This window comes from Ambystoma mexicanum, chromosome 8 (genome assembly GCF_040938575.1).
Source record: "Ambystoma mexicanum isolate Mex_15411 chromosome 8, UKY_AmexF1_1, whole genome shotgun sequence".
NCBI lineage: Eukaryota > Metazoa > Chordata > Amphibia > Caudata > Ambystomatidae > Ambystoma > Ambystoma mexicanum.
This window is the reverse complement of record NC_090929.1, coordinates 1178631871-1178645204: the sequence shown is the minus strand read 5'-3', so window position 1 is coordinate 1178645204 and position 13334 is coordinate 1178631871. Positions and strand designations below refer to the sequence as shown.

Here is a 13334-nt window from a genome sequence, read left to right as displayed (position 1 = left end):
CTATACTTATATCAGTATACAAGAAAGAGGTACACTCTGACTCAAATAATTATAGACTCTTGGCAATGTTAGATAGCAGCTTCAAGATATTTTTATGCTTATTATTGGAGCTGCTTACCACATGGTCTGATACTAACGCCATATTAGATATCACACAAACAGGCTTCAGAAAGGGTAATTGCTCACATTTTCCTATATGGGTACTTCTTACCGTCATCTCTGATATGCTTCGAAATCATGGATTTAGACTTTACATGTGTTTTGCGGACTATAGCTCTGCTTTTTATTCTCTTGATAGTGGGCGACTATGGACTAAACTCCGGGACAGGGGCTTGGATCCGTCAGTGCAATACTTTATTGAGAAGCTGCATGGCGAGAAAGTAGTTAGGTTAAGGGTGTCACAGGAAGGGGCACTTACAGAAGTTTTCCCCACCAACACAGGTCTGAAGCAGGGTTGTGTACTTGCACCATTATTGTATAACATATATTTTTTGGACTTTGCTGAGGTCCTGAAAGCTGTATGCAAATACCCCCCTCATACAGAGATAAAAAGCTACACTGTATCACGTATGCTGATGACACAGTCATCTTTGACCAGACCCCAATGGGTCTGCATCGCTCACTTGACTCCTTGAAGTATTATGCAGACCTAAATGGACTCTGCATAAATATTGGTAAGACCAAGATCATGACTATTGGAAAAGGGATATAATGGGGAGGTGTCTTTACATGGCAACTGGGTGGGCAGCACCTGGAACAAGTCAAGGTTTATAAAAAAAATAGACATGAATATAACTTCCAATGCCAGCAGTACCTGCCATGCCAATACGACCATCGCAACAGCATGTACAAAATAACTATCATAAAAAAACGTCATCGATAGGCAAGGGGGAAGATCTATCAAACCAAACTCATGGCTTACAGAGTGTCAATGGCCCCTGGCATATTGTATGCCTTGGAGACCTTCACGGAGGAGGCGGTACACTGGCTGAAATGGCTGGAGGAGAAATTACTTGGATCTAGGCTGGGGTTACCTACCACAGTCCATATGGAAGCTATTCGATTGGAGTTAGGCCTAACATCTCTCCAAACATTATGGAAGCTTGTTAGGTGCAAATTATGGGCCAACGTGCACTTTAATGACCAAAGTAAAGAAAGTTCATTGGGTTTAATGAAACAACACATCCTGAGTTGCACACGTAGCTTAAGACTTAATGACATGCAAAGACTGGTGTTGAAATATTGCATGACAAGTGGTATAAAAGGATTGCCGGGTACTATGGGGGAAGTACTTGCTCCTGATTTTGTATCGAAATCGAAGGACCATGAGCGCATGCAGTCCATTAAACATCTAGCAAGCATGCAAAAACATGCCCGGTATTCGACGAAGGGAATGAATATAAACCCACCACGGGAATATTGATTACATTACATATGCCTTTGCTTGTTCGCTTCATACTGAGTTTACAATTAGAAATATTGCCTGTATATGCAAAGACAGGGGCAAGGCAGGACATTGCTAGGGATAAGCGCCTATGTCGCTTTGTTGAACAAGCAGTAGAAACATCTTGGAATCTGCTGACACAATGTATAACTTTTGTCAGATCATATGCGAAGGGTTACCACGAAACATCTTATTATTCATCTGAGTAGTTTTGGAGAAACTTGTATGGAGCAAACTCGATGGTCATGATGGCAGCTGCATACCACATATGGTTGCTGGTGAAAAAAAGATTGGATAATCTAAGTGTTGTAACCTGTTGTAAGCTGGAACTGTTGTAAATAGAAGGAATTGCAAAAGCACAGACACATAATCTAATCGATTTGAGCAATGGGTAAACATCCAAGGGAACGTGATTAAAATTTTAGCAAAAATGTATTTTATGTCCTTGTGGTGTATTAGGATGAACTGTACTCGTTTCAGTGTATGTATTCAAATTTGATATGGTCACACCATGCTGTATTTTGTGCCTTTTATGAGATTGTTCTATGTGTTTTTACTCTGTAATGTGTTAACTTGTCGCAGTGTAAAGGTCAATGTGACCAGACACTCAATAAAACATATATAGTTACATGTTTTGCCGAACTAAGATGTAGTTAATTCATTCTCTAAAATAATATATGATTTCATGCAAATGTTAACAACAAACGTCTGCTATGCGATTATATATACTTGCTTCAGAGTATTGACGTGATGGGACCTTCCATTAAAGGAAAAGTATTTACAGAGTGTAGGTTTAGCAGATGCTCTAGTTCATGTTAGTCCAACTCCGGGCCTCGAGGGCCGGAATCCTGATGGGTTTTCAGGATATTCTTCATTAATATTCAGCAGGGCAAATCTGCATACATTTAGAATCATCGCATGCTAATTTATCTCATGAATAATAATGAGGGCTATCGTGAAAACGGGCATGGATCCAACCCTCACAGCCTGGAGTTGGACAACCCTGCTCTAGTTGTTTACCCTCAAATGTGTTACTGCCCTTCTGCCAAAGCAATGACATCCATTGCATGCCCAGCTTGAACAGTCATGCACATGTTGCAAGTTACAAGCAGAAATGCCCGTCAGAGGCAGATTCTGTTAATAACTTGGGTAATTTTCATCTGATCCAATGCCCACCTACATTTGAGTATGCAACCCGACTAAAACAACCAATGTTCCCCCTACCTTAACCCGACTGGATCTTCCTTTTGGTCAGATCTTTGCGTCCCATTAATGCTTTAACTTACAACCTTAAAACGCCTAATCTTCCATAGTCTTTTAAATGTATAAGGGAAACATGCTAATGTTAAACTGCCAAGGCGACTTTTTGCACATTTAACAATTTAAATGTAACATTCATTCAGAAGCTGCACAGAAGACCGATTCCAATTTAATTCATCGTTTGAAGATCAACACATAATTATGTGGGAGCTGGCAGCGGGCCTGCATCTGTCCAGGAGCAAACAACCCCTTTGAAGCTGCAACTCTTGGTGAGAGCACAAGGCAAGAGTGCAGGGGAACAAAGACAACTTCAGTTAGTTGCCGGATCAAAAGAAAATGCAATGAAATCAACATTTCTGTTTTAAGACTTATTTAATGTCACAAGGTCCTTTCCTCAGTGTGTCCAAAGCCTTCGTGGAGGTCCAGAAGACATAAGGTCATAATCGCATGACGCATACCTGCTTGATTTTATGGATTTCTTTGTCCTTACTTTATGGTTTCAACATATTCATGAAGTTTGATTTGTATGCGAGGATTCTTCTAAGGTAGAACAAGTAAATCATTTACAGCGGCCTTGTTTTCATATCGCTTTTCATAAAATACTTGGCAAATGATGCTTAACTATTTAGCATATACACTGTCTGACAACGAGGATGAGTGCAGCTGAATGGTAGGGAACAATTAGGGCACGTTTGTGCAAGTGCAAATCATATTTGTGCATTTGCAATCCAGTTAGCACCACTGCAAATGCATTTGAGATGTTATTGCACTGCTTCTAATGCATTTATGCATGCACAAATTGTACTGTAATTCCATACCAATTCAATTATTTCTATTTATTTGAATTCATAAATGTAACGCGCTTACGCCTCAGCACTGTACATAATTTAACAAAATATTCATGACTAAAACAAAGTGCAATCAACAAAATGTTTTTTTTAGGAATCGGAGGAAGAAATAAAGTACACTTTAAAGGAAGAGTGGAAGGAAGAACGTTTAGAGGCTGAGGGAAGGATCGGAGGGGGGCACAGAGTTCCAAAGTTTAGAAGCAAGAAGAGAAAAAGGAAAGGCATGGGGGTGGCCACAAGAAGTATGGGCAATAGGTACTGACATGCTGATGGTATAATCCTGAATAAAGCAAAATGGCTGACTGGTATTGAAAATAAAGAAGATGAGCTCAAAGGGCGAGATGGCGTTTATACAGAGACCAGTGGAGATGGATATGAGTGAGTAAAAATCAAATGCAGACACTTAAAACCAATACAAATAGAATGAGCCTGCAGATGAACACAGAAGGATCGGCAGCCCACCAAGGAGACTAATGAAACAGAAGAATGAAGTGGCTTTTGAATTATTAGGTGAATGGCAGTATTGAGCATCGAATTCAGGGGAGCAAGACCGTAACCAGAGAGATGAAGGAGCCGACAGAACATGAGTGGAAGAATAGCAATATTGTTGGCTGAAAAAGTAAGAAAGGACAACTCATGTGGATATTAATGGGTTTATAGTGGAAGGAACATGCACCCAATAAGGTTTGGAGAAAGGGAGAGAGAGTAATCGTAAATAAGTTTGAGATTATGTGCAGCGGAAAAGAAAGGAAGAAGATCTAGGGGTAGTTGTTGGGAAGGAAAGGGAAAGCATGAGGAGGAGGTAGAGAAGGAGGAGGCGGGCACATAAGAAACAAGTTTCTTTGCAGGGATCATGAATCCGAAGCAACTGGTGAACTTTCAGATGGACGGGATGCAAATGGCATCCTACACACCGACCAACCATAAAGGTTCTGAGGTTGGCTTTTAGGAAAGGCCGCCTTCATCCATCACAAACATGTTAAATTATGCTATGTCATGTTACTGTGTATTGTGGGTTCCATCAAAGAATGTCCCCGCAAAAATGTGCCCTGACAAAAAAATTCACTGTTTTTTGCAGAGACATTATTACATTGAACATGCGGGGGACATTTCTTTTTTTTTCTTTTAACAATGGGAGCAGGGGACATCCCTGCAACCCGTCCCCATACATAATGTCACCATATATAATGTCACCAATGGCTTTTCCCAGTGACATTATGTATGGAGACATTATTACCCAATAACGTATTGTACATTGCTCCATTTCCATTGGCATGATCCCCAGCCTCTCTGGCAGATGTAAACGAGAGGGGAGTGGGTTATGTTAAAAGGGAAAGTGGGGAAAATACAAGATAGCTTTGCTGTTGCAGTTGAGAGGAGGTTGGAAATACCTTAAGCTCTGTGTGAAGGTCTGTGACTAGGTGTTCTGTTTCAAGAGCACCCTGACATGTATTTCCAGAAGCGAGCCTTGTATGCCTGTGGTAAAATGCAATGGACAGGGCTGTGTATGTATGTAGAGTGTAGAGGTTGATCCGTCTTGCATAGGGTGCCCTGCATTGCTTGGCTGTGTTGAATGTAACTCTTGTGTGGCCACACCTTCACATCACTCGTCAAAACTGCCCCTTCAATAGCAAGTTTCAATTGCTTTTTTCTGGACTAACTTTGCTTCCTCCTGCTTTCTATTCTCAGCTTTGTTCTTATTTTTCTCTTGCAACAATTGACAATGTAGTACGATAGTCAACCGTATTTCTGTCCATGGGTTTGCCTCCATCCCTAAATGCCCGGCATGGGCAGTTTTATCCCAAAGGTCCCTTGTCTCAAGACATCAAAATTCTTGAATCTACGGAACAAAAGCAACAGGATCTTTATCCTCACCCATTTTCCTTGTCATAATCGAACCCATGTCTGATGTGACAGAATACTGTACTCTGAGTGACCACCATATATCTGCTCTACAATTATTGAACGGCACTGTGTCATGTGACGTGTTTCGTGCTGTCACGCTAGCCTATCCTGCTCATCTCCAAATGTCATCAACTCTCTCACCCTAGGATGTCTGCAAGTAGGCCTTTTACATCAACCACTACTAACGTCATTCCCACGGTCATTATTTTGAACTCATTAATCCATTTTCCTACTTGCCAACAAGCTAGGTAATATACATTTCAAATTGTCTTTATCCATTTGTGGCAATGGTATGTATTGTGGTCGTCTTACCGCTTTCTCTAATAATTGGAATTGCATACATCTTGGTCCTCAAACATACCCACATACATTCCTTAACTTCCAGGCAGGGCTATTTATGCCTGTTTGTCTTCTTCCTGGTAATTAGCTTAATCTACTCATAATGTGGGGACATATGCCCTCCATTGAATGACCATGCTTGTGCTAGTTCAGAATATGGTGTACGTTCGGGTATTTTTTCATATGGGTCTTCTAAGTCTGACCACATTAACCCTCTTCCTACATCTATATCTATCGAAAAACCACACTGCCTACTCTTTGCGTTCTCTTGTGTTCTTCCCTTTCTTTGTCTGACATCATTATACCCCAACTGGTATGACTGTTATCCCTTTCCACGTCATCAAGATCAATCTACTTAAGGACAGCTTTCTAGGCAGGTCTATCATTACATAATCCAGTCTACATCTTGTTTCATTTGGTGGAGATCCTTTAATGCTCCCTCGGGTCTTGTAACAATCGTTCTCCTTCATTTGTCTATATAGATCCCCTATGCCGTCTGCCTCATGCGCATCAGACCATGTCTGTTTTCTCAGTATCCTTGCAGCTGTCTGTCGGGCTATTGTGACCCTCTCTCTTCATCCCATCGTTCTCTTGCTGTGATTGGTAGTATATATCTACTAACAATATGGTCCACTTCGTCATTCCTTTGTCCCCTAATCCTTCTCATTTCTTCTTCCCTTCTTCTCATCTTCCTTTTCTTTTCTTCCTCTTGCCTTGCAAACTATGTACTTCCAACTTATGTGCTTCTATTTCGCCACGTTTATTCTCTTCCTTTCTCTCTTTCTCTTTTTTCTGTTGTTCATACCTTCTTCATTCTTCCTTTTGCTACCTCTCTTTTCCTTCTCCTGTTTATATGCACTTTCGTGTTCCATTTCCTTATTTTCCCATTCCTCTGTGTCTTCTCATTCTTGGACATCGTCAATACCCTTTCCATCTAATTTGAGAAGTATGTGTCCTCCCATCTTCTCGTTCTGTAGTATTGTCACTTTGCTAGCTCTGTCGTTCTCTCCTTTTTGGCTCTTGGCTTCTGCTCCTATCTCTATCAGACTGTCCCTTCTTTCATCATGCTCTTTATGTTGATTACATGCAGTCATTAATTTGCATTCTTTACCCTTGCTTTCTTCTATATTGTCTTCACTACCATAAGCGGGGGGCACGTATGTTGGATTAACATACCCTGGCACTGCTTTTAACTCCTTTAAAGGATAAATTCCCCGTTTATCTTCAATTGTACTATCATTCTTAGAAGGAGAAAGAGGAGCTGTGAGCATGAAGTTCTCCTCCTTATGCTGATTAAGCATCCACTCCTTCTTGGGCGGGTCTTCTCTCTTGCTTTGATACAGTTTACATAGCTAACATTTTCTGTAACTTCTTCCCTGAGTAAGCAGCTTGTAAGTATGTTGGTGTGTGATGCAATACTGTTCTCGATAATGAACCTTCTTGTTGCCAAGACATGTGGCCAAGGCATAAACATTTTGTCAGCCGTGTCTTTTAGCCACTCAGCATGGAATTTCCTAAGCTTGGGTGTGTATCTCTGTAATGTTTTGCACAAGTTTAAAAGAGGGGGTGTCACCCATAATGACAAGTATTTTTTAACTGTCAATGCTTACCGGTTCATTTATATTCTTTTATTATTTTGATTAATCACACCACAACAATCCATTGGGCAAGCATCATCAATCGCCACCCATTTCCAAAAAACTATTCTCCAAATCAATTTTCAAACCTACACAATAATATGTATTACTTCCCTGTTCATGGTTTTATCGATTCTTACTATCTCACTTTCATTATTGCCATCCTAAGGATCTTATTTTACTCTATTTTTTCAACTACTGCCACCATATGATAGATTGGTGCCAATTGCTTGTTTTTAAGGGTCTAATAATCAATCAAATGTATTACTATCATTCTATATTTTTAAACTATAATCTATATTATCACAACTAATATGAAGCAAGATAACTTTTTAATCTAATATTATTACAACCTGAAACAAAAAGGTGCTCTATTTTACTCCATTTTGGAGTGTGTTGCAAGTCAGAGTTGGAGTGAACATTTCCTACACTTATGTCTGTTTACTTATCTACTTAGGGTCATTTCCCACACGTGGTGATACTTGCATTTGTGCTTGACTTGTGTATTCATGCATCAATTATGAAGGCCTGGAAATGATTATGTTCATGCGGACAATAATATTAGCACTTCACAATCAACCATATTTTCAAACTATAATCTATATTATCACAACTAATATGAAGCAAGATAACTTTTTAATCTAATATAATTACAACCTGAAACAAAAAGGTGCTCTATTTTACACCATTTTGGAGTGTGTTGCAAGTCCTTGTTTGGCTTAGCTGCAGGAATCCCTTAAATAATACTCTGTTCCAGAGTTTGATGCAGTCCTTTCTATTCTCCTTTAGATTAGGTAACAAGGTTCCCCACTATATATACACACATGTAATATGCTCCCTCCCCTTTTATTTGCAACTTTTGATGCTTCTACATATGTCTGTTTGTTCAGCTTGAGCCCTTCGTTATCGACTCTTCCCTAATTGACAGCTTTGCCTTCCGTCTGTGGGGCGCCTGTGGGGACAAGACAGGAATTTATTCAAAGGGGCACCTGCCGACCTCTGGTTACACATTTTTTCTCCCACACTCCACAGGAATGTCTGTGTTCTTATGGCTGATGGTTAAGGATGTCAAGAATCCGAGGGTCTGGACCTTGAACCATCCACACTGCTACCAAATTGTGCAGTAGCACATGGAGCTTATCAAGTGTTGGACAGGATTACCATGATAACTGATTTCAAACCCAAATAACCGGACACACTCAAAGAATATGGCAAAGTACTACTTTGTTATCAATTGAATAAAATAGGGAAATCTGCTAAGTATAACAATTCATAGCTCTCACACACATTTCAGTAACAGAAAGGCTTTATACTTCAATGTACATCAGCTATGACATCAGCCTATGGTGAAGGGATAGGCTAAGCAGACATATATACCTATAGCATATTTTAATGTTTATAACATTATTGGTTGCCCCATATTAGGTATGCAAACTTGGAACAACCTCTAACTATGTATAATATAGATAATAGTAGAAAAACAGCAGCAGATTAGCTTCTCCAACAGTGTATGATCCACCATCACATAGGACATTCTGATTGGTTTCCACTCTCTTCCAACCATGGACATTTGGCTCATTAGCAGCACATAAGCAAAACGAAACCCAGGTGCGGAGAGAAATGTCAGACAACTGCCCACTTGGCCAACTAGCCTACCATCTCTCATCAGTTAGGCCATATCTTGCACTATGTGTGAGGAGACCATGATATTATCCATGTTATCCTCCTATTTAGTGCTGTTTGATTTACTCCTACGGGCTGCTATTACTCTCCTTGGCCTCTGGAGACTTTTTTTCTTTGTCTTGCATATGCTTTCTGCATGTTTAACTGTCCACAATCTGGCACTCACAGTCATTTACTTCTTCACCTAATCTAAGAGAAATATGTCTTACGTACATGGCTAATCTGCTTCAACTCATTTTGTACTTTGCAATTGTTTCTTGCTGTGGCATCCTTATCCTTGGCCAAACAGATATGTTTGTTCTTACATGGATCTGCATTTCTGTGCCTGTCAGCCGGTGTAATGAGTCTGGATTTTTTGGGAATTTGCACAGTTGGAGTATTTCTCAATCAAGCTGAGTTTATGCTACCTACATTCATTCTTAGGAGGAGCCAATTGATCATCTATTGAGGTGTCCTTCAAGTTCAATTAATAAGATACATTTAAGATAGTGATTTGGGGAGTATTGTGTTTTTAATTTGGTTGTTTTGTTATTTCTAGATATCATGTGAAGAATAGTGCATTGGGTGGAATTTTCACCATTGTTGTGCTGTTGACTCCTGATTCAAACTGGTGCGAACTGATGAAAAGGAAGTTGTGGTCCTTAATCAATCTATGGGCCTTCAGGAACATCTTTATGTTGATTTCTCACATGCTTCTAATGAGCATATTAATCAGCATATTAACCCCTGAAGAATGTCCTGCATGTATAACATGAGGGACAGAAAAACGTTGGATTAGGACTTGATATTCCTATTTTGTGTATAGGAAACATCAGTGCTTTTCATGCATTTGCTATTAACCAATGGATATGGATTAATGTATATACATGTGTTACATGATGTCTATATTGTATCTGCTGTGAGGATGTTTGGACACTTCCATGTTTTTGTAGTCTTATAATTGTTTTTTTTTATACTGTTCCAATTTGTTTACGATAAAAAATGATTGATTTGTATGATTGAGTTAGATTTCATTTTGTGTACCTGCATTCACTAAAAATAATATCATATTTATTATATCATACAGATGGATCAATATGTGTATCATATAAGCAAAGTACACTTGTAACAACAATAACGATGCTGATGATGAGCAGAAAAGCAGAACAGCTTCGAGTGTCAAATCTGTCTCTTATGTCCTTAGACTAATTCACCTCAAATTCTGGAATTGTAGCTCCTTACCAAGAATAATTTGCAAAACAAATATACACATTATGTTATCGTTGGAGTGAACATTTCCTACATTTATGTCTGTTTACTTATCTACTTAGGGTCATTTCCCACACGTGGTGATACTTGCATTTGTGCTTGACTTGTGTATTCATGCATCAATTATGAAGGCCTGGAAATGATTATGTGCATGCAGACAATAATATTAGCACTTCACAATCAACCATATTCCCCAAACCAGAGCGATCTTCATCATTTCTTCTATATTGCCATTAGTCTTCCCTTTTCTGATGACAAGCATTCTGTGATGCAGCTTTAGATTAGTGATGCAGTAAGCAATTGTGACATTGTGCATACATTTGTTCAGTAGTTTGCAGTAAAGTTTGTTAAAAATATAGATGGTAGCCTTAAATTAGTGTAAAATCTGCGTTAATATAAGAAACCAATCAAAAATGACAAATGACATTGAGGAAGAGCCAGAAGTGAAGAATTGTAAACTGACAATCGGTAAGAATGTGAATCGATTAAAGCCCTGATTCATGGAATTATTTGGGTGTAAAACCTGGAATTACGTGTCATTATGTGTCAGAATGGCACGCAAATCTCTGTTTTGCACACAAATAATTCCATGAATCAGGGCCTTTAAGTGACGTTTTCACCCTAATCCATTGTGTAGTCTCCTGAAAGACCAGTAAAATGGCTCAAGAAATGTGGGATACTGTTCAAATATTGCTGAAAATCCCAGATGGTATAGAGAGGGGGTGCTGCACTATGTTAGAGCCCTGCTTCTCATATCTGCAGATGTTTAAGTATTGGCACTATTGTCACCGTTAAGCAACGATGAACCAGCTGATCCACTTCTGAATATCCATATTAGTGGTCGTGCAGGGTATGCTCTAAAAACACACACACTTCTATGAGCCACCAGCAGAGCTCAGTTAGATTAACTTTGGTAGTAGAAAAGGCGGGGCGGGGGTATATCACGTTCCCCCGCTGCCTGGTATTTCTGCCTGCATTTGAGCATTAGTAATAAGGGCATTTGTTGATAGATCAGTGAGTCAAATAATTGCTGGTCCATTTGCAGCAGCCAAAAGGTAAAAGTTACAGTAGTGATTGTTATAAAGTTATGAAGAAAATCATAATTATTTCACACATTATGCAGCTATTAGCCGTTGTTCTTTTCTTGACCCCCAGCCCTTCTCATCTCCCTTTTTAATGCCCGGTGACATCATTGGGAACAGGTGACTGCCCGTTCTGTGCTAAACATGTGGCCTTGTGATCCAGCCTTGAAGTGGCGGCAGCAGCCTCTGGGTAACTTGATTGGCTGCTGACACTCTCCTATGCAAGTAGCAGTAGCAAAGGGCGTGTTGTTCAAGATGTGCGTAAGGAGTGTAGGAAAAACAAAAGAAAGACTGCAAAACAGAGAAGCCCACTTCAGGAGAGAGGACGGGGCCCTCATGCATCTGCCCCAGAGATTAATATTTAAAGCTCACCTGCAACTAATAAAGGACTCTTTCACATGCCAGTTCTTGACACTATGCTTGCTTACACCATAATTATAGAACTGCACTGATATGTTCGATAAATGCCAATAAAAACATTTTAAAATAAATAGTGTTTCCAATCATTAATAATCAACAGAAGTACAGTTAAAAGTGCATTGTCATGTATCGGTTGAAGCGTATCTACATTCACTGTTATTGGTCGTAGGGTGATAATCTGATACCTTAAATATGGTGCTTGGGGCTTCATTTAGATTTACGCGGGTTACGACACGCCCCGTGTTTCGCTCCACGTCAAAGATGCTGGCGCTGTAAGGAAACTGGACCACATCCAGCTTGTATCGGACAAGACTGGCAGCTGTTCCCTGAAATTAAACATATCACATATCACTGATGGTTAGAATTGTGTAATGTTAACCAAGTTTACGTCACGTCATTTAGCATTGCAATTTCTTTTCAACCGAGGCTGCGCCACTCACTATCAGGGGCGGATAGAAATAATTTTCAGAGTGGCCCCATGTTAAACATTTTCAGCAAGCCCAAACTTTTTTACTATGAGTACATGTGGAAATAACACACAAAAGAGGCCCAGGTTGTAGAGGCCTGCCGGGAAATCTCCAGACTTCCCTACAGGCCAATCCACCCCTGGCCGCAATAGTCTTTAGTTAGATTTTCGTTCGCATCACTTCCCATACTAATCCTGCATATTAAATCTACAGTAGATACGTCGTATTTTCTTGTATTTGTTGTTGCTTTTTATTTGGTCCCATAACGGCACATCTATGCAAATGCATAGTGTTTATTTGGCAGCAGTGATAAACAACACATTAAGAATTCAAAGAACGAACCAGAATAAAATTCAACATTTTAACAAATAATATAGAATGGGAAGAAGAGAGGGAGAGGGAAAAAAAGAAAAAAATACATATAAGTATGTTGTTGCAAATAGGCCAAATTCAATATGACAGAAAAGGTTTCAAAATATGAGAGAGTAACATATGGGTAGAACAACTTGTTTCAACTTTCATCAATCATGTTAGCCACATGTCTCAAGGAAGGGAGAGATCCCCTTAAATATATAAATGTATCAATTTCTTTTTGTGCATTGATGTATGACCAATTCAGAAACAGATAGAGTCAGCAGGTCTTAGATCCAATCTTCGATGTCAAATCGATGATATGATTTCTATGCACGTAGAACCATCTTTTCCGCCACCATGCATCCTCTGAACAGCCAGGCTTTTTTTTTGCTTCCGGCAGGTCATGCACCAGTTTGTCATCCCCATAATGAAGACAGAAGCTATTATTGAAATGTGGGTTTCCAGTACCCGATTAATATGTCCCTACACCTCTGTCCATAATTGATTTGTCTTATCAGGTGTATTAGAGTACGTCTTCCTCTTTTACACCTCCAGCATCTATCATTATCACACATATTCCATTTGTACATCTGATCAGGTGTCCAGTTTACACGCTGCAGACGCTTAATCTGGCTGGCCCCCAATCC

At 39.6% G+C, this 13334-nt stretch overlaps 1 protein-coding gene across 4 annotated transcripts in view; it reads right to left on the bottom strand.

The window, feature by feature from the left end:
- Positions 1-13334, bottom strand: part of PCDH15 (protocadherin related 15) — a 3978145-nt gene that overhangs the window by 788922 nt on the left and 3175889 nt on the right. For all 4 annotated transcript variants that reach the window (XM_069611238.1, XM_069611242.1, XM_069611241.1 and 1 more), the window contains one exon: positions 12052-12192. In XM_069611238.1, coding sequence (XP_069467339.1) covers positions 12052-12192 — 141 coding nt within the window. The remainder of the gene's footprint in view (positions 1-12051; positions 12193-13334) is intronic.